General features: G+C 52.8%; 2 protein-coding genes across 2 annotated transcripts; one reads left to right on the top strand and one right to left on the bottom strand.

Annotated features, from left to right (window-relative positions):
* Positions 1–518: 518 nt before the first annotated feature.
* Positions 519–808, top strand: IUM83_19360 (plasma-membrane proton-efflux P-type ATPase; the record flags this gene model as incomplete). Its single annotated transcript, XM_067944406.1, has 2 exons — positions 519–582; positions 657–808. The coding sequence occupies 2 exons, from the start codon at positions 519–521 to the stop codon at positions 806–808; spliced, it is 216 nt and encodes a 71-aa protein (XP_067786800.1).
* A 1622-nt stretch (positions 809–2430) lies between these two features.
* IUM83_19359 (methionine-trna ligase) lies at positions 2431–3776 on the bottom strand (the record flags this gene model as incomplete). Its single annotated transcript, XM_067944405.1, has 4 exons — positions 2431–2793; positions 2867–2944; positions 3042–3164; positions 3633–3776. 4 exons carry the CDS (start codon positions 3774–3776, stop codon positions 2431–2433), a joined length of 708 nt encoding a protein of 235 aa, XP_067786775.1.
* Positions 3777–22523: the final 18747 nt, after the last annotated feature.

Below are 22523 nucleotides of genomic sequence, written 5' to 3'. Positions count from 1 at the left end.
GTGGCGGCGCCACGCGTCCTCCTCCTCCTCTTACATCCCTCGGTAGGTTGTGTGTGGTGCACACAAGTAGGTGACCTGTACTTTTCCTATTGGCTAATTTAATAATATATTTAGACCCAATTAGAGTACATCATATCTTCCCATCATAACGACATGTTAACACATCGCCTTCTGCGTCGTGCTGCTCGTGGCCTCCATCATCGCCAAGCAGGTGGTGTGCCCGTCCGCCGTGGCGCTGGGCCCCCGCAAGCTCGCGGAGGAGAAGGCTACCGTCACCCAGCTGCAATCCATTGAGACCCTATCGGATATGAACATGCTGTGCTCGAACAAGACCGGCATGCTCACCCGCAACAAGATGGAGCTGCAGGACGACCGCCCATCTTCGACCCGACGGCCACTCGCGAGGAGGTGCTGGTCACCGCTGCGCTTGCTTCCAAGTGGAAAGAGCCGCCTAAGGATGCTCCGACACGCTGGTGCTCGACGCCATCGACCTGCTCCCGCTTGACCAGTACACAGTGATGGACCACTTGCCGTTCGACGCCTCGGTCAAGCGCACGGAGTCGACGATCCGCGGGCCGGACGGTAACGTATTCAAGGTGACCAAGGGCACCCCGCAAATTATTCTGGCGCTTGCCCACAATGTCGCGGAGATCCAGGAGGACGTAGGGCCAAGGTGCTCGACCTGGCCGAGCGTGGCATCCGATCGCTTGCTGTGGCTCGCACCTCGGACGAGGAGGCCGAGTACGGCAACCTGAAGCCTGGCACCGAGGTGACGATTGGTGACATTTTGTTCAACAAGGTCCTATGAGGCTGCCACATTTGATGGGTGAATGCGAGCACCTCGTGTGAACTCTACGAACGGCTGTGCACCAGCACGGATGTGGAGCAGGACTTGCATTTTGTATCTCATCGGCTGAACTGAGCCGAGTACATGTTGAACCGAGCCAAGTACATGTGTAGCTGTAGATTGCAGTTGGTTGACGTTGAAGTTGAAGACGTTAGGGAGCAAGGATACTACAAGGACATACTAGGAGACCAAAGAAGTACAAGACATGAATTATTTACCGGTTACGGTTAGTTGCATCTGCTCGTGCTCACGAAGCAATCTTTGGACATCTTCCTGAGAAATGTTTTCTAGCGGCTCGTACGTGTCCACCCAATCAACTAGGACACGAATCTCCCCGCCCTCCATCGGGATAACTTCTAGAATATCTTCATAGGGATAACGGGGTTGCTCTTGGTGAGGTAGAACTTGAGGGCGATCGGCGGCGATTCGCTCGATTCGGCGGGCATCGACCAGGGAGAGAGATGTTAGGGGCTTGATAGTTGGTTCCCAGCATACTATAGCACGGAGCTGCTCTTCCACATTTGCCAGTCGCATCGCATAAGCGTAGCGATATCGACGTTCATCATCTGGTATCAGATCTTCTCCATCTGACTCCGACGAGTCTGATATGACCGCTGCATCTGGGATTTGGGGAGGAGAAGATGGTGGCGTATAGCTCATTGCAATCAACACGGGCACCGGCGTCGGTGGTGGCGGTGGCGGTGTCACCTTCATAGCAGGTGGAATTGGCGGTGCCTGCGCTGGCGGTCTTGCCGCAGCGAGTGGTGTATTTGGTGGTTCTGGGGGTCTCGCAATAGCCGGTGGTGGAGTTGGCAGCGCTGGTGGCAGCGCTGTAGCCGGTGGTGGAGATGGCGGTGCCGGTGGTATCGCAGCAGCGGTTGATGGAGTTGGCGGCGCTGGCGGTCTCGTAGTGGCGTGAGGTGGCGTTGACGATGCTGGTGGCCCTGGCGCTGGTGTCGGCATCTATCGTGGTAGTGTCTGTGTTTGCTTTCTAATCGTTGTCTGTCCGTGCGCACTTGAGCGATCGATGTATGCCCTTATTTCATGCTCTAGCTGGTGCGGTGGTACCCCTCGTTGGCGAAGCGCATGGGCTAGTGCCACGGCGGCACTTCCAAACGCATGAACACCGCTGGGCAATGCCCTGTATACTATTGCACGCACCCAATTATTACTACCGGGTGTTAGTGCTTGGTGGAATCTGCCGCGACGGCCACGCCTAGCCATGATAGATGTGAAGTGTGCTTGGTAGCGAGCTAGGGCCCAACGGTATGACAACAGTAACGACTAAACAATCACTCAACCGCAACAACGCCAAACACGAAATAAAATTTGCAAGTTCCGCTAAATTGTTCCGTGTAACATGGAATCCTTGAAGACTGCACTGCACTCAATAACCTGGCCAACAGCCACCAGCCTCGTTACCTGGCGGCTATTGGCGACGGCCCCTCTGTACGAGCCGTGAACACCGTCATGAAGGCCGGCAGCGAGACCTCCAGTAACATCACCATCATCACCTGGCCATACGGCAGCTCGCTCACGCCGAAGTAGGCAAGAACACCGTTCTTGTTCCACGAGTCAAGACCCTAAAACGGCAGCAGCAGCGAGCTGGCAGCAGCGATCCGACCAAGCGTCGTCGACACCCAGTAGATGCAAGGCGGGTTCCAGGTCTCGGGGCGCTTCGAGGACACCAGCTTGAAGTATGGGTGCACAGCCTCCCTGCTCTCGTTGCACTTTTTAGGGGCGCTCGCCGACGTGGGAGGTGAAGTGCTGGAAGCGACGGTGCACGGGCCGGTGGACGTCATGATCGGCTCGCCCTTGTACGTCGCCACGCATTTGTCGTCGGTGAGGAAGTCCGGCGAGACCTTCTCCAGTACCTCCTGCTTCTTCGCCTGCTCCGCTGACACGGGCTCGCCGCTCTCGGACGCGACCGTCACGCGCTCACCCACCTTGGCGTCGAGAAGGGGGGGGGGGCTCCACGACCTGCACGTTCTCGTGGGCGTCGTCGCACGCGCACATCACCATGTCGTGTGACTTGAAGCCACCCAGCTTGGCCGACTTCAAATTCAGCAGCGCCAGCACCTTGCGGTTCTGCATCTCCTCCAGCGAGTAAAACACATGCAATCTGCTTCGGCTCCTCCTCGCCAACGTCGATCTCCTCACAGTACAGCTTCTATGGCTCCGGGTGCTTCCAGACCTTGACGATCACGTCGACACGGATGTCCAGCGAGGCGAAGAGCGGCGTGGCAGCCTTCCCAGGCTTGGCCTTCGCGGGCTTGACCTTGGCTGCAGCCACCTCGCTCCGATTCTGCTTCTCCCCCTCGGTAAGGACCGGTCACATGGTAGTTGTAGTAGTAGGAAAATTGTCAACTGAGTGTATTTTGTTATTGGTCAGACTGTCATGTACTTCTTTGGTCTCCTAGTATGTCCTTGTAGTCTCCTTGCTCCCTAACGTCTTCAACTTCAACGTCAACCAACTGCAATCTACAGCTACACATGTACTTGGCTCGGTTCAACATGTACTCGGCTCAGTTCAGCCGATGAGATACAAAATGCAAGTCCTGCTCCACATCCGTGCTGGTGCACAGCCGTTCGTAGAGTTCACACGAGGTGCTCGCATTCACCCATCAAATGTGGCAGCCTCATAGGACCTTGTTGAACAAAATGTCACCAATCGTCACCTCGGTGCCAGGCTTCAGGTTGCCGTACTCGGCCTCCTCGTCCGAGGTGCGAGCCACAGCAAGCGATCGGATGCCACGCTCGGCCAGGTCGAGCACCTTGGCCCTACGTCCTCCTGGATCTCCGCGACATTGTGGGCAAGCGCCAGAATAATTTGCGGGGTGCCCTTGGTCACCTTGAATACGTTACCGTCCGGCCCGCGGATCGTCGACTCCGTGCGCTTGACCGAGGCGTCGAACGGCAAGTGGTCCATCACTGTGTACTGGTCAAGCGGGAGCAGGTCGATGGCGTCGAGCACCAGCGTGTCGGAGCATCCTTAGGCGGCTCTTTCCACTTGGAAGCAAGCGCAGCGGTGACCAGCACCTCCTCGCGAGTGGCCGTCGGGTCGAAGATGGGCGGTCGTCCTGCAGCTCCATCTTGTTGCGGGTGAGCATGCCGGTCTTGTTCGAGCACAGCATGTTCATATCCGATAGGGTCTCAATGGATTGCAGCTGGGTGACGGTAGCCTTCTCCTCCGCGAGCTTGCGGGGGCCCAGCGCCACGGCGGACGGGCACACCACCTGCTTGGCGATGATGGAGGCCACGAGCAGCACGACGCAGAAGGCGATGTGTTAACATGTCGTTATGATGGGAAGATATGATGTACTCTAATTGGGTCTAAATATATTATTAAATTAGCCAATAGGAAAAGTACAGGTCACCTACTTGTGTGCACCACACACAACCTACCGAGGGATGTAAGAGGAGGAGGAGGACGCGTGGCGCCGCCACTGCAGTCCCCCTCACTTCGAAACTGACGGCCTACAGCTAAGGCTGACATTTCAGATACGTACTCAAGATCTCCACGCATTATGAGCTCTGGTCGCAATGGGGGCGCTCCAACCCTTGGGCTGGAGAAGTTCATGGGGAACAATAAGGAAGGGGAGTACACCATGTGGAAGGACAAGTTCCTTACCTACATTAAGAAACAGGACCAAATCTACGAGCGCGGGCTTTTGGAAAAGGACGAAAGCCCCGCCTCTGTGTCGATGGTCGACTTCCTGGATGGACATCCGGAAGAACCGATCATTACGGTCGGTGAAGCCACCACAAGGGAAGAGGCAAAGGAGTTGCGTTGGCGCCGCCAGGATTGGCCTAGGGCTAACTCGGCCATGCTGAACCTACTCAACCAATCGGTGACCAACATGTTCCTCTCGGGACTTCCAAACCCGGTGTCCAGCATGAGGCCCTGTGACATCTGGAAGCTGCTGGAGAAGACGTATGGGGTTGGGGACGCTGGAAGAGTAATCGAGCTACGCCGAAAGTGGGATCGGATTATCGCCTCGAACTGGAGTGACTTGGGGACCCTATTCGCCCAGTTGAAGCAGCTCCACAACGACATGAACCGGAAGATGACGGGATTGGTCGGCAAGGGGATTGTGACGGAATACTGGATGTGCATGGAGGTGCTGTCTCAGCTGCCCAGCGAGTTTGGGGAAGCTCCATTAGCATGAAGGCGGAATGGTTTTCCATCGAAAATGTCGGAATAAGCTTGCAACACGTCTTTGGTGATCGCTCCAAGAAGGAAATCAACATGCTCATGGAAAAGAAGCCTCCCATCATAATCAATGTGGCGAAGAAATTCACGGGGAAGAAGCGCAACCAAGTTGAAGCGACGAGTGCTGAGCCTGGCAGCTGCTTCTACTGCTTTGAGGACGGTCATCGTAAGAAGGACTGCCTGACTATGGCGAAAGATCACGATCTGAAGAGACCGGGTGGAGCGTTGTTCCGCTCGAACATCCGGGCTGCTCCGAGTGCGAAGAAGAAAATTTTGATGGCGGTGAAGAGGGGACCCACTCCGAAGAAGAAAGCAGCCAGTGAAAAGGGCTCGGAGATGACGACGGCGGAAGCCCACGCCTACGACCAACAACTGGCAAAGGCGATTGAGGACGCATTTGCGTTTGAAGAGAATGTTCCGGTGAGTGAAGGCGAAGAAACTGAGGACAAGGTGTTCAACCCAATGGACATCGATGCTGAGGTAAGGAAACATTATGGAAGGTACTTATCTATGTTAAAGGAATTAGAGGTAACTGATGATCTGTGGGTTGTCGATACTGGCGCAGGACACGCCGTAAGCCCAAGCTGACACTGGTTCAGTAGTCTTGGACGAGGCCAACCTCACATATTTGAGTACGGAAACCGGGGTACCGCATTGAGTACGCTACAAGGTACGGTGAGATTTAGTATACTCAAACCAAAAGGGTATTACAGTGATATCTCAATAAAGAATGTTGCCTTTGATAAGGAGTGTAGTAGCAATTTGTTAAGTGCATATTACCTTGCAACGCAGGGATATTGGCACATTCAGGATACTAGCGGGGAGTACCTATATTTTCTGGATAAGAATAAACGGTTCGTATTTGCTACAGTAGCAGTAGACGAGGTGTACTACCTCCCCAGTAAAAGAGTGGGAGATAGTACTAAAGTACTATCGGCTAAAAGTATTAACTCCAAGTTCATTCATAACGCAATGAAAGAATGGCACTTGCGACTAGGTCATGTTGGAAAGGACCGGTTGATGAGCATCTTGTCCAGTGCAGTAATTGACGGTGCGCCCTGTCTCGAACGAAAGGACATGGCAAAGATAGCCTTCTTTTGATGCACATGTGCACTGGCTAAATCTCGTCTGATGGCATACCGAAACATGATAGGGGCAAAAGCAACTGAACCACTGCATACACTTCATATGGACTCATTATGAAAGATAAAAACCCTTGGTTTATATGGCACATCAGGTTTTAAGTATGCCCTGGTCGTTGTGGACGACGCCACTGCCTATAAATGGTATTTTGTGATGAAATCATTGAAGGAGGTGGGAGCAAAATTAACAACTGTCATTACACAACTAGAAAAGCAACTTCCATATAGCGTCAATAGGATAAGGACGGATGGTGGTACAGAAATTCTCAATACAGTTGTGAAAAAGTGCTGTACTAAGAAGGGCCTGATATTCCAACAGTCAAATGTTGAATCCCAAGAAGAGAATGGCTCAGCCGAATGAGCACATCAGACCGTTATGGGTAACGTTAGGTGTGCCTTGGTAGGATCTGGTATGGCTGCAAAGTGGTGGCCAGAGGCGTTGATGTATATGACATCCGTAGTCAATCGAGTACCAACAGCTAGAGTAAAGGGTAAAACACCGTATGAAGCGCTATATGGGAAAAAGCCCAGTGGGTTAAGCTTGAAAATATGGGGTAGTACCTGCTACGCTCATATTCCAAAATCTAAACGAGCTAACCAAAAGCTTAGCGATAGAGCAGTCGAGTGTAAACTACTCAGCCTCTCTGACATCTACAAAGGATACCGACTTCTTGATGTGAAAGAGAATAAATACCTCATAGCCCGAGACGTCAGGTTTGACGTCACGTCTACTGCAGGCCTAATCGCCAAGTCGTTTCCATCGGGAACCGTTGAGGTCAGTCAAGAAACCATAAACGAGGTGTGTGGGCTAGGTAAGAGGACACGGGATGCGGTTGCACACGCTCCAGCAAAGCACAGACGAACAGAGGAGTCGCCATTGCCCTCAATGAGAACGGGGACAGTGGGAGATGTGGAGGCTAATGAAGGCGTAACCCCAATTCCACGGCCCCGTCGAAAATGGACGGCTAATTCTCGGCTAAAAGACTACGTGGTGGCAATTAACACGGTCACGCGGAGCATTAAGCTAATACCAATTCCGAGATCGCTCAAAGAGGCAAGGCAGGGATCTCATGCCTGTAACGGGGTTACACGCACAAGTGGCTGCAAGCCACTTGTGAATTTAACAGATAGGTTATCTGTTAAAAGTTTTGGATACTTCCTCACCTTGGTGTAAGACACACCAATGGATACATTGAAGTGGACCACCACAATGAGTGGTCCACACATACCCAAAGATCCTATTGGTAGAAAGCAGCATCTTTCTACCAATCAGAGTCATGCATATTAGCGGGGCTCTGACAGCCAGCCGCTGTCAACCCTTTCATAGATGATAAACAGTTTTTAGCAGCTTTTAGAGGAAGATCAATTTACAAGCAATACAGTTCTCATTTTACCTAATCTAAGTCACTTGGAATCCTTTCTTACTTAACTTATATTTGTGTATTCAAATATAATTAACCTAAGTAATTACTAAGTACTTACGCTTCCTCATACACGTTGCGCAACGTGTAAGCTAAAGTAGTGAGTCAAGTTAGACCCACTACACCTGGTAGCACTTTGTTGTCCGTCCAACGACCGACTGCTTGACGTTCGTACGCGGTGTACGAACGCGGAGCCGAGAACCACATGAGCACGGAGGTGCCCATGGAGAGCTCCAACACGCCTGCAAAGCATGTTGCACGCGCGGACTGCCCCCACCTGTCTGACCCAGAGTGGGAGGCCCTCCAACGACTGTCAACAGTCATTGGAGAAGCGGCGATAGCCACGATGCTGCGTACGCTATCGCCGACGGAGCAACATGGTGTTGCTCTGGGGTTCATCATGAAGGAGCAGCGTGATGCTGCTTCCTCAGTGACGGCGTCGTCAGGGACGACACCGCGTGATCAACCATTAAAGGTGAGCGTAAGCAATTACGTGGGAATAGAGGGCGAGCCTCTCCTCCGATGGCTTGTCGAGCTCGACACAGCCATAGCGGCTCGACGCATCGTCGACCAGCTGTCGAAGGTCGCGTTCGCCATGTCCTGCCTTGGCGGACGCGCAAGGAGTTGGGCGTATGGGCGCTGACTCTCCGATCCTACGTGCTTCAGCACGTACGAAGTGTTCAAAGAGGAGCTCAGACAAGCGTTTGAGCTCCCGCAAAACGAGTTCCGGTCGAGGGCGGAGTTCCTCGACCTTCAGCAGGGTAAGCATGACGTCGATGCTTACGCGCAGCGCGCACGATATTTGGTATCAAATATCGTGACTAACCCGATTGACGAGGCGACCAAGGTCGTCACATTCATGAAAGGACTTAGAGATGGGCCTGTGAAGACCTATCTCTTCCGAGAGTACCCGAGTACTCTCGAAGCTGCAATCACTCTTGCCATGCAAGAAGCGTTTAGCCTGCGGCAGGCTAAACTCCATGTAAACGTACCGAGGCCGCAACCGCGCCCGGTAGCGAGGACGGGAGGTCCGGAGCCAATGGACCTCTCGAGCGCAACAACTGCTGGTTACCAGCAGCAGGGAGGTAACGTGCGATGCTTCCGTTGCGGAAGGATCGGTCACTTTGCACGGGAGTGCACAGCTCCCATGCCCCCTGGAGGTGGCCGTCGCGGCGATGCTAGGCATCGCCGCGGACCAACAAAAAACGCGAACATCCAGTAGGCGCGGGGCGCCCTACTGGTAATGCAGTCGCGCGTGCCGACATCGGGCACGCGACACTGAGGACTGCAGCCCCCAGTGAGACCAGCTCTCACTGCAAGAAACAAGATGACAGGCCGAACCTAGTCATCTTGAAGGTTTACTCGAAGAGAGCGAGTGACTCTCTTCGAGCCTTGGTAGACTCAGGCGCGTCGAACAACTTTGTTCGACTACGAAGCCTGTCGAGACTTGACTTCGAGGAGGTAAATGTACCTCGAAGTCTTCTGGAGGTACGACTGGCAACAGGTGCCATCGTGAAGACCGAGAAGCGCGTCGTGAACGTGCGCTTCTCGTACAAACAACGAGTGTTTGTCGAACGCTTTATCGTCCTGGACCTGGACGATAAGTTCGACGTGGTAATGGGCATGCTGTGGCTTGCACTGCATGACCCGGTGATAGATTGGAAGAAGCGCACGCTCGTGCGCTTCGGCCGCGACAGCGGAACAGAGAGCGATGGCCCTGTTACCGCAGCGCACGCACCAGCAGGTGCGCGCGGCTCACCAGTCGAGACAGCGCTTTATGCTGCTGTCCCGGAGCGCCCAAGAAGTGCGCGAGGGCGCGCACAAGTGAGACCAACGTCGGCAATGCTGCCGACGTCGGAAGAAAAAGATGTGTTGGTTCCGGGAACCAACACCCACGTTCAAGCGTGTAAGGGACAGTCCCTGACCCGAAGCGGTCAGGTCGACAACGACGCGTCGGCTCCGGGATCCGGCGAACGCTCGGTCATGAGGGGCTCCGCCAATGAATGGTGACGAAGGCGTGTCAACTCCGGGAGTTGACGCTGCAAACAGTGCGGACGGTTGCAAACGTACCGCACTGACGCAATTTGCATGCTGTCGTGCAGCCGGGCTGTACGAAGGAACATGCGGTCAAGCCGGGCTTGATACCGCGCGCCCGCGGACAGGGTCCGCCGGCGAACAATTGTCCACGGCCGGGCCTGGACCAGAAGAATAACTGTAAGGGCCGGGCTCCGCACAACAAGAAGACGGCGCAAGCGGAAAACGCTGCCCAAGTCTCGGTCCGGGACCGAGACGCAACAAGAGCAGTCCGCTGGGCAGACTGCGGCGGTGACGCCGAATGTCAAGACGCTAAGCGTCTTGACGCGCACCGATACTGGATTCCAGTATCGTGAGATGGAACTCGCTAGTCCTCCGACGACGGCATCGGAGTTGACTTCGCTTCCAGCCATGAGCTGGAAGCGCTTCACGCGCGACTTGCACGATGGACGCATCGAGCAAGTCTGCGTTCTTTCGGACAGCGAAAGATCGGCGAGCGAGAACGAAGAGCTGAGGCAGCTCTTCATGGGAAGTACCACTGAGAGTGAAGACACTCTCAGTGCGAAGATGAAGCGAGAGCGCTTCGAGGAACAAGGTTGGGACTCGCTGAAGTCGAGTCCCTATTGCGAACTGTTGAGGGAGTACAAAGACGTACTCCCGGAAGAGATGCCTGCGGAGCTTCCGCAGAATACGGGCATTCAGCACGAGATTGATATCGTGCCGGGCACGAAGTACTGTGTCACGCGGCAGTGGCCACTGCCGCGAGAGCAAGTGAAAGCGATCGACGACTTCTTTGAAAGTCGTCGTAAAGCAGGACAAGTGCGGGAATCAAAGTCCCCGCACAGTGCTCCGACGTTCTGTGTCAAGAAGCCACAGGGCGGATGGCGCATCGTTCATGCCTACAACAAGCTGAACGATGCGACGGTACCGGCGCAGACGCCGATACCGCGAAAAGATGTTATCATCGATTCGATGGCCGGGAGCACCGTTTACAGTGCTCTCGACTTGCGAGACGGATTTTATCAAATCCTAATGTGTGAGAGCGATATCCCTCTCACGGCAGTGAGCACGCCAAGCGGCATGCTCTGGGAGTGGCTAGTAATGCCGCAGGGACTTAAGGACGCCCCTGTGACCTTTAACAGGTGCGTGACGCACTTGTTGCGCTCGGTGCGCGACTTCGCACCGAGCTACTTCGATGGTGTGTTCATCCACAGCCGGGCTGTGGACGAGAAGACCGACGTAGAGATGCACAGGGTGCATCTCCGGAAGCTACTTGAGCTTATGCGAAAGCATAAGCTCTACGCGAACCTGAAGAAGTGTATCGTCGGGGCGAGCGAGATACCCGTCCTCGAGTGTCTCGTAGGAAACAATTGCGTTCGCCCTGACCCGGAAAAGGTCAGAGTGACCAATGAATGGCCAACGCCTTCAAGTGTCAAGGAACTGAGGCAGTTCCTTGGCTTAGCCACGTACTTGTGCATGTACGTGGAGGATTATGCGGGCAAGATCCGCCCGCTGTCACAACTTCTTAAGAAAGAAGCTGTGTGGAATTGGACACCCGACTGCCAAAAGGCATTCGATGCAGTCAGGCGGGGCTTGACCGAGGCGCCAATCTTGGCAGTGGCTGACCAAGATCGTCCATTCCACGTCGTATGTGATGCATCCGACTTCGGGATCGGATGTGAGTTGATGCAGCACGATCACGAGGGCCGTGATCGTGTCGTCTACTACCAATCGCGCCAGCTGAAGCGAGCTGAGCGCAACTATCCGGTGCATGACAAGGAACGCCTTGCCATGAAATACGCACTCGCAAAGTTCCGAGTGCATTTGCTTGGAAGTAGAACGTTTGTGGTCTACACCGACCATGCATCACTGCGCACTGCAGTGAAGTCGCCACACATATCACAAAGAATGGCGAGATGACTCTCATTCTTTGCGGAGTATAACTTCCGGGTCGAATACAAACCCGGAAGATTGAATGTGGTGGCCGACGCGTTATCACGTCGGCCGGATTATGCAGAAGCTGCTGACGTCAATGCCATTGACGTCATGCGATCGAGCACACCCACATCGTCTCTGTTGGACGATGTGAAAGCCGCGTACGGACACGACGCGGACACGAAGCTCTTGCTGGCCTATGGCACAGCGCCTTCTGACAAGTCCCGTCAGAAGCTGCCCAAACACCTTCGAGCGCGTGCACACCGCTTTCGTGTGCACGACGGACTACTACTTTACAATGCAGTCGACGACAACGCAGATCGCGTTGTCGTGCCAAATGACCATGACCTGCGACTCAGGATCATGTACGAGTATCATGATGCCCCGACCGCGGGACATCTCGGACGTGAGAAGACATACGTCCTTCTCACGCGCGACTTCTACTGGCACCACCAGTATAAGTGGGTGCGCAAGTACATCCGTGCTTGCGAGGTATGCCAACGCGTAAAGCCTGCGCCATTCGCGCAGGCTCCACTGCAATCACTACCGACTCCGTCGGAGTGTTGGAAGTCTATGTCTTTGGACTTCACCTTTGGTCTTCCCCCGGACAGCGGAGGGAACACCGGTGTTGTGGTCTTTGTAGACCGCTTCAGCAAGATGGTGCATCTTGCTGCGGTGCCAGCAGAGGTGACCGCGAAGCAGACGGCCCGTCTGCTCGTCGACATGGTGTTCAAACACCATGGCATGCCGTCCGACATCGTGTCGGACAGAGACCCGCGCTTCACAGCGCACCTGTGACAAGAAGTGTTTACACTTCTTGGGAGCCAGCTTTCCATGTCGACTGCGGATCATTCGCAGACGGACGGTCAAACCGAGCGCGTGAATCGCGTGCTCGTCGATATGTTGAAGAGCTACGCTCACTCGTTCCAATACTGGAGCGAGTGCTTATCGATGGCAGAGTTTGCCATCAACAACTCAGTGCATGCCTCGACCGGGCATACACCGTTCTACGTGAATGCCATGCGACATCCACGCCTACCGAGTTTACTCGGAGGGATGGCTCCCACTTTAAGTGGGGGAGGATCTCCGACTGCAATGTAGCAGCCGCATAAACTGCTGATGCTTGCATAGTGTCAGCTGCAACAACGAACAAAACGCATGAGTCTGCGCAGGGCGCAGACTCCTCTAACAACATGGACAACGACCACGGGTCTGCGCCCTGCGCAGACACCGCAAAGAACCACGCAGAGGCCGGGCCTCTAGCGGAGAGCGAGCTGAATGACTTCAGCTCGGATGCAATCAGTTTCATCACCAAAAGACAAGCCGTGATTCGGTTTGTCCAAGACACAATAGCAGCTTCTGTTGATCAACAGAAGCTGAACGCAGACAATGCGGGCAGAGGCAACACAAATGAATTTAAAGTTGGTTCATTAGTTTTGTTAGCTACACAAAACCTGCCTAGACATGCAGTTTCGGATTTCGGAGCAAGCAAGCTTGCTCCGCGCTTCATCGGGCCGTTCACTGTGTTGGCACGGCACGGCAACGCATACACGCTAGACATACCGTCTAGCATGCGTCTCCATCCGACCTTTTACGTGGGACGACTAAAGTGATACCTGCAGCACGAGCCATCTAGCTCGGCTGACCCGAAGCCTCAGCAGGAGCCGAGGCAGAAGCGGAGGACTTGGCCTCGGCGACGAGCAGCCTCTCCTCCAGCGCGTTCGCGCGCTGGAGCAACCCCTTCATCTGGGTCCCCAGCTCGACCTGGATATTCGAGGCGGTCTGCGAGACCGCCGCAACTTGGGCCTTCTGGTTCGCCAGCTCCCGCTTCAGGGCGGCGAACTCAGCGCCCTGCAGACGTTCCACGGCGGTCACCCGGTCGTGGGGAAGCGCATACTGATCAGCCCGGGGCTGATCATACCCGGGGCGTGTTCCCACCCCCGCCACCGCCGATCCGTGACGCCCGCGGCTCAACCCGCTGGATTGTTGAGCGGATTGTTGGCCATAGTATCCCGAAAACGAACCCTCAAGGGGCTCGTTCTCGTATTCGTTGGAGAGGATTTCCTCCCCATCGAGATACATGGGAGCCGCGGAACGTCTTGCTGGAGGACGTTCCGGAAATGGTGAGGGCGTACGAAGAGCAGTACGCGCTGGCGCAGCGGAAGTAACACGAGCGCTGCGATCATCGCTAGCGCCCGAACCCTCACGTGCTAAGAACTTAGCACGGAGATCTTTGAGACTCTCGGGCACACGGAACGACGTGTACCCGTTCAGGTCGCGGTCGCTCAAGCGGACCGCGCCTGGGAAGCACTTCGTGCACTGAAAGCCCTCGGGCAAAGCGCACGGCACATTCGCCTCCTCAGCAGCAACATGAAGTTGCTCCAGTTTTCCACGCTTCGAGTACGTCTCGAAGCGATCACGCGCTTGCTTAATCCGATCACGGTAAGCACTCGGCCTCTTGTTGAAGTTCTCAACAAAGGCGTTCCAGCTTTGACAAAGTGCCTGCCATTCGGGCACTTTGCTGCGAGAAGATGTCTTCTTGCTTTGAAACCATCGGAGCTCATGAAAGAGTCCGATGTAGTAACCGCGCCTTTGATGCGTTTCCGCATCAAAGTGCAGCTCGGCAGCCACAGCGTCATCTTTGATGGCGCTGCATACGTATAACGACACCTCATTTGGACGTACCGAGTTCCCATACCAGTCCAAGATCTCGGACGCGGACGGCATCCACGGATCGCGCGCTGCAGGCGCAGCGCGCGGAGAGCCTAGAGCTTTGGAATCACGCGCTGCAGCTGCAGCGCGTGGAGTACTGAGAGTCCCAGCGGAAGCGAGTGGGGTATCGCTCTCAGTACGCGAACGCTTCGAACTCGAAGCGTCCGATTCGTCCCCTTCACGCGGGCGAACGAACTTGGCGTGAGGGTCGAGCGATTCGCTCGACACTGAGTCTTTACGCTTTGAGGGCGAGTCCTCCTCGCCCTCCATGTCTTCATCGTCGTCGTTGAAGTCGACGACGTCGCCGTACTTCGCCTTCTGACGCTCGAAGTAGTCGTCGATGGAGAGATGACTCCCCACCGACTTCGAGGTCTTCTTCTGTGGCGCGCTCATCGTTGAATGAGCGCGGATTTCTTCTCCAAACGCGGAGAATTGACGAATGGTCAATTCCGAAGATTGACGTGCGGAGACCCCGCGCGTCTAACCTTAAGGGGGGGATGGTGTAACGGGGTTACACGCACAAGTGGCTGCAAGCCACTTGTGAATTTAACAGATGGGTTATCTGTTAAAAGTTTTGGATACTTCCTCACCTTGGTGTAAGACACACCAATGGATACATTGAAGTGGACCACCACAATGATTGGTCCACACATACCCAAAGATCCTATTGGTAGAAAGCAGCATCTTTCTACCAATCAGAGTCATGCATATTAGCGGGGCTCTGACAGCCAGCCGCTGTCAACCCCTTTCATAGATGATAAACAGGTTTAGCAGATTTAGAAGGAAAATCAATTCACAAAACAATATAGTTCTCATTTTACCTTAAACTACCTACTTGGTGTTTTATTTGATTTATATTATACTTGTGGACTCAAGTATAATTAATTCAAATTATTACTAAGTACTTACGCTTCCTCATACACGTTGCGCAACGTGTAAGCTAAAGTAGTGAGTCAAGTTAGACCCACTACAATGCCAAAGAGTGGGAGGAGGCGTTATTAGTTGAGTACCGGGCTCTAGTAAAAAATGGAACTTGGGAGCTCGTCCCGCCACCTAAAGGCCGAAAGGTACTCGGCTGTCATTGGGTTTTTGACGTAAAATACAACCCTGACGGTACAATTGATCGTTTTAAGGCACGACTTGTCGTCAGAGGTAATACACAAATATATGGGATTGACTATGATGAGATCTGCTCTCCAGTGGCTCGGTATGTGTCGCTGAGATTGTTCTTAGCCATAGCAACTATACAGGACTTGTATGTCCATCAAATGGATGTGTCCACTGCATTCGTCAATGGGACCTTATTTGAGGATATATATATGCAACAACCTCACGGATTTCGGCATGGGAACGCTTCAACAGTGTGTAAGCTAAAGAAGAGCCTTTACGGACTCAAACAGGCACCACGCATCTGGTATGCGCTTCTCAATAAGTTCTTACTTCAATTAAGGTTTTCTCGGTGCAAAAAGGAGTACTGTTTGCACCGGCAAAAGTGGGAGGTAAAAGGAGAGAAACACATACTACTCATATGCGTATACGTAGATGATATTACTATCGCTGCAAGTAATATGATACTTATGAATAAGGTGAAAGCCAAACTTGCCTCACGATTTACTATGAAAGATCTAGGCGAGATCCACTACCTCCTCAAAATGGAGATAAAAAGAGATTCGAAAAAACAAAATTCTCACTATGTCCCAACACAAGTATATTATGGACTTACTACAGAAGTTTAATATGACTGAGAGTGTAGCAGAGCCAACACCTCAAGCCAAAAGTATAGTCCTCGAAAAGGAAGTTAGTATGAGTCCAGAGCAAATAGCAGCTCAGCCATTTGATTATAGGGGGCTTGTGGGGTCTTTGATGTATCTAGTCCGTGGTACGCGCCCTGGTATTGCAAACGCAGCCAGAGAACTAAGTAAGTTCCTGTCCTGTTATAACAAAACTCACTACAGGGCAGCACAGAGAGTACTAAAGTATCTGAAAGGAACGTCGACGTATGGCCTCATATTCGACGGAAAAAGTAAAGAAGTATTATATGAGCTATACACAGACGCGAGCTTCGCGAATGCTAATGAGAATCGAACGTCAGTGACTGGGTATGCGAGTATTATGGCCGATGCCTGTATTACATGGAAAAGTTCGAGGCAAGATACAGTCAGTCTCCACACAGCACAAACTGAATTAATAGCAGCAAGTGAGTGAATAAAAGAGAGCGAATGGTTGTGGTACCTACTGGAGGAACTGGGCTTTAAGCAAAACCAACCGATAGTATGCTGGTGTGGTAATAAAGGAGCAATTGATATAATAAAGGACCCAGCTAACCATGCTTCCACAAAACACATTGATATTAATGGGCTTTATGCGAGAGAAGTACATGACGATGGAAGAATAGTAGTAACATACTGCAGTACAAATGATATGGTTGCAGATGCCCTCACCAAGGCACTGCCTCAAACTCAAATTGAGAAGCTGAGGAACCTCATGGGGGTTAAGGACCTAAGCCTACCCTTACCACGGCAACATAGCATGAGTAACTCGTGACTTGCGATCTTTTTGGTATCACTTGATTGTGAGAAACCATCGGGTCTGCGATCTTTCGCTGGTATGTCTTTAAGATCCACCATGTGGTCAAGTTCAAGCCAGTCGGCTTCAAGTTGAAGTGCAAAGATACTTTTGAGCCAAGGCCAAGTAAAGGACAAAGGCTTATGCGATAAGACTAAACAATAAGACGCAACGTTATCGTATTATTAAGACTCTCAATTGCTTAAGCTTTTGGTTAAAGACTAGACTCGGACGAACCAATATGAATTGGTCCAAGCACAGCCAGAGCCACCGTTGACCGCAGCCGAGGTTATGCGGCGAATAGGAACTGTGCCACGCTCGCGCCTCGGCCTCTGGATGGTGGTGCCACAGGATTGCTCCTGGGCTTTTTAACCATGTTTGTCCTAGCCCCCCGAAGGTTTAATTACGGCCATAGGCGCAAAGTCGAACCGAAACTTTAAGGCAAAATTGAAAGTGAGGAGAGTGGTGAGCTTGATAGGCCAACAAGGAGGCCAATGCGAGCCCCAGAAGCAATTAAGTAATAGGCAGAAGTCATAAGAAATCCAGGAAGCCATATGAAAAGTGGGGTTTCAGAATTACAATTTTCAGAATTGACGTATGTTTTGGCTGTAATCACATCTTGTGATATGCCGAAATATTGTCATATAGTGAACGATCATATGAACCAAAAAAAATGTTTTTCTGGCTCTGTGAGAAAAGTATTAGAAATTTATTTCTAATGGGTAAGTTACGATGCAGATCCCAGCCGTCCTAATAAATTCGTGAAATCTGTAAATAAAAGTATGAAAGAGGACGCTGTAATGCCATATGACCTAAGAAATCAAGTAAATAAAGTAATCTTAGGTAAACAAAGGATTGGCTAACAGCTGTCTTAAGAAGATGGCCAGAACTTTTAGTGGGAGTATTATGATGTCGTTATGATGGGAAGATATGATGCACTCTAATTGGGTCTAAATATATTATTAAATTAGCCAATAGGAAAAGTACAGGTCACCTACTTGTGTGCACCACACACAACCTGCCGAGGGTTGTAAGAGGAGGAGGAGGACGCGTGGCGCCGCCACTGCAGTCCCCCCTCACTTCGAAACTGACGGCCTACAGCTAAGGCTGACACGATGGCCTCGAGGAAGTCCTCGCCGTTGTAGATGAGTGAGGAACATGGTAATGCGGATAAGTATTGTGTGGCACTGTGTGGTTGTTGTAACAACCACTCACGGATCGCGTACTGGAAGACTTGTGTTAATATTTGATATTGCATATTATGTAGTTATACGGGTGTTCTAGTGTGTTGATGTCATTATTGGCTTATTCATTATTCCAGTAATTAGTTTTCAATGTGAAGCTGTACCGCAACGACCAGGACGACCCGACGCACGCCGCGGAGTTGGCGATGGAACCTTCAACCACTGTTACCGCCTCTAGCGACGCGCGGGGCTAGCTGCGGCCGACGGTAGCGGGAGGTATGCCCGTGCTACTCGCTTTGGCCTACGGCGCCACCGTTGGGATCCCCAACCTGCAGCGCCAGCACTTGCAGCCGGAGCGAATGCCGTGCATCATCATCGTCAGCATGGGCGTCGGCACCGTGTTGTTCCTGGCCATCGACTTCGCGGGGTACGCTTCCGAAGGCTATCAAATCTCTGGTAACCTGCTCTTCTCGGCGGCCAACACATCTGACCCGTACGCGACGTCCGCGCTGGGCTTCGTCCCCAACAGCGGCGCTGTCATCGTGGCCTACATCTTCATGCACGTGCACATTGTGATCGCCTTCTTGACCATCGTCATGCCCCCGTTCTTCATGGCGGAGTGGTCCGTATTGGGCACGCACAAGGACGCGCCCGCGGTCGACCAGGAGCAAGGCGTCGAGATCGTCGAGAAGCTATCATCCGTCCCCGTCGCGTCCCCGGCGACCCGGACTTCGAGTGCAACTAGACGGACAACCTCCAGGTGGTGGTCAAGTGCGAGGACGAGTTCGCCGAGTACCACGGCAAGCTCAACGTGCTGCGTCTGTGCATGTTGGCGCTGCTGGAGGTCGCCTCCATCTTCCTGCGCGTCCACTTTCTCGACCTCGTCGACTTCACGGGCGCGTCGGCCCTCACTACCGGTAGTCTAGTTCTACGCGCTCATCTTCTACCTCAAGCACTTTTGGACAAATTCCCCATGTACGAGCGCGTGGACAATGTCTCGACGCAGGTCTCGCTGCGTCTACAGTGGTTCGTGGGGCTGTACATGTCGACCGAGAACTCGACCTGCCGTCGCGAAACAAATCTCCCACTGCGCGACGACAAGCCCCAACCACCAACTCAATTGCTCGAGACAATCGCATAGGTGTTGCCGGGGTTGGCACATCCTCGCGGAGGTGGCGTCACCAAGCGAGGAAAAAGCGGGGGCTTTCATGTGACTTGGTACAGTTTTCCCATCAAGGAGAATTGGCTGGATGTGGACACCATGGCTGGGTCCACCGGCCTGGATGTGAGCCCCGATAACCCGCAGGCTCTGGATGTAGAGACGTACGATCGCCAAACAGGAATCCTGCTGTAGGACAGTTACTGTTATAAAGAGACTCAATCAATAATGAGACCTAATGGTGCCGAGGTATCTCGCTCTTATGTACAACCGATCCACTGCTCCTCGACCTTGTTACAATTGCGGCTGCTAAGTCGACGCCGAGGGACTAGCCGTTCTGCGTGGCCAGCGTCTTGTTCTGGATCACGAGCAGGTCGCTCATGTACTGCTTGAGCACCGCCGGCCACGTATTTGATGATGCTCACCAGGTTCGTCATGGTGAAGAAGTCCGCCGTCGCGGTCTCGAAATTCGCCAGCACGCGCGTGTTGTCAACGGTGGCCGCGGGGGTCGGGCTGGGGGTGGCAGTGGTGACGCTATGCATGGTCGTCGCGGATGGGACGGGAGTAACGGGGGCTGCAGTGAGCACGCCGCCGCCGTTGCCGGCGGAGACGGCACCGACGGATGAAGCGAGAAGTCCAAGGAACTCTACCATCTAGTGCGAAATGGAGAATATGGATGTGTACGGAGAGAAGCAGATTGAGTTATGCAGGGCCTGGCGAAGCACCACCCGGCCGCTGCACCGAGTTACGGAGTTAATCACTACCGCGTATTTCATGCTTTCTCGGTCGTACTATTCAGCACTGGTATAAAAACACAATTTCAGATAATATATATATATTTCAATAGTCGCAAGGTGCACCTAAGGTGCGATTGCCTTTACGTGTACACAGCCAGTAACGATTTTGTCCACTTTGCATCGGATGTAACTTTGTCGTTGTCAGCTCCTCTGACATGTACCAGTCGCCTATTAGGAAGTATCAGGCATACGTCGGAGAAATGTCGGAGGTGTTAGTATGCAAAAACATTGCAATAATCTCTTACTTAGAAGAATCAATACAATTCACTAGTATATACTTCACGGAGCCTCCGACATGATTGCAGCTTTATCTTTTTCTCACATGTACTCGGTGAATGAGGGGTTAATCAGCAACAACCAGCAATGAATGGCAAGCATGCCCGACACAAAGGCACCTAGGCATTCCAGCATTACATCAATCCCGGAGGCTCGACGCCGAACCGCGCTGTGGCGTTATTTGGAGAAGAAGTGGAGCCAACTTCAAGTTGAACACCAGGGCTCCTACTCCATCGTGGAGCTGGAGTTTCTGCACGAGTATTGTCAAACAACCTCGTTCGTGCGAGTTCTCCTGGTTTGCCTCCTTACTCCCGTGCAACCACTGCTAGTGGCTGTTCTCTGGATTTTAATCCAGACTTGTTAGGGTGATCCCAAAATCCCTCCCAATTTTGAAATGATAGCACCACAACAGATTTATATCTGCATTAATACGCTGCAGTCATATCACACCAGAACTGAATGTTGCTTCTAACTCAATACACATCCAACACAATGATGGTCACATAAGACACAACAACCACAAATACCTACAATATTGCATACTAGAATATTACGTATTACTTAGCTCAAGCTCACAGTCCTGTCGTATTGAAATTAGTTTGGTGCAACGATAGCACGCGGAGCTAACGGGCGCATGCTTTCTCTCCTATCCACGGGAACTAGCTCACTTTCGGTTTTTGCGGCAAAAGGGACACATGAAAAGGCCTACTATCACCGCTGTGGTGATGCTTCAACGCATTCGAGAGCGTCGCGCACATGAGGACCAAGCACTTCATTGCACAATGTTGAACGGCTTCGTGTTCAAGCGACAAATCCCGTCGAGTGAAATCATACTCCAGTTCGAGCGACGATGCATCTTTACGGCAAAGCGTTGTTTGCGCGTGAAGTGCACTATCAATACCGGTCCTTTTAGCAGCGGAAGGCTTGCGCGTACGGTCCTTCCTTGCCCCCACTACTGTAGCTCGCCTCTTCTCCGCGCGTTTCAGGCATGCATCCTGCCGAACCTAAACCAAGCTTCTTTCGATGGAAACACGAGAAGGCTCAAAGCAAAGTCTAACCATCTTCTGATTATTTCAAAGAAGGCTACCTACTTTTGTTTTGCTTACCACAAAAATGAGGGCCAAGCCCAATTAACGTACCTCACAAAAATAATGCTTTGGGTGCAGCTTCTTTGGCACACTTGTTTCCATTAGTTGAAAAGGTAAATATGGTTTCTTTATGTTAAGATTTAGCTGGCAAATTTCAAAAGCTGGAAAGCGTTCTGAAGCTTCCCTACTCAATGGTTTCAGCTGTCTAATTCAGGAGGAGCGAATCGTAAAGGTTGTTGTTTTGCAGTCCACCCATGTGCTCATGAAAAATGTTGTGTAGTAGTAGGGATTTTCTCGTGGTCAAGCTCCACGACGATGACCTCCGTGATGACGGGCGAACGGTGATCGACTTGACAACGTCACCATGACGAAGAGGACGGTGACGAAGGAGTGAACGAGCAGTCAGTTGGTGGCGGATGCAAGCCAGCGGGCTGGTGCCACAAGTACGAGGGATCTAGAAGGGATACAGAGGGTCCCCATTGAAGCTGGGCGATTCGAGAAGATCGCAAGGAGGGGCGACACGACCAGGACGAACGACGTGCAGTATGCGGAGAAGGAGAGGCGACAAAGACGAACCGATGAGCGGTCGAGAGGCAGCGTGAGGTGAGTAGGTTAGCAAGGACATCGTAGCAAGTAGGATAGGCGCGGATCGGGGGGGGGGGGGGGACTTCGGTAGATAGGAGGGTGCGGCCATGCGGACTGGCAAGCCTGGCCATCGGTGCTGGATTTAGTGCGGGAAGAGCATTAACGACGAACTAATCTAAGTTATTTGGTGTTGCAACCTATCGGGAATTGGGACACGGCGGCACTGCACGCGGTACGCTGTTCGGGGTTACATATGCGCGTGGTAGAGCAGTAGGGTTGTGAGCACCGCGGAGAGAAGACACGGGGGTTTCGACGTCAGTCTGCGCGCTGGCGTCGTGCCGAGGGACATGGAGCACGGCTAGCGCACTTGTGCCGTCGCTCCAAGTCCGCTGTATATGGCATGTAAACCGGAACGCTTGCGGAGAGTAACCTAAAGACCTACCGGTGTTGCGGTCGCCGATTATTGCACTCTCCTCACTGTCCCTATCCCTGCCGTCAACGGTGGACGAAGGGCCAGCTAACGCTGGAGACTTCAATGATATCATGCTCCCGTTCTAGGCGAGGC

This window comes from Phytophthora cinnamomi (genome assembly GCF_018691715.1).
Source record: "Phytophthora cinnamomi strain GKB4 chromosome Unknown Contig64, whole genome shotgun sequence".
NCBI lineage: Eukaryota > Oomycota > Peronosporomycetes > Peronosporales > Peronosporaceae > Phytophthora > Phytophthora cinnamomi.
The sequence above is the reverse complement of the archived record's forward strand: the minus strand, read 5'-3'. Positions and strand labels throughout refer to the sequence as shown.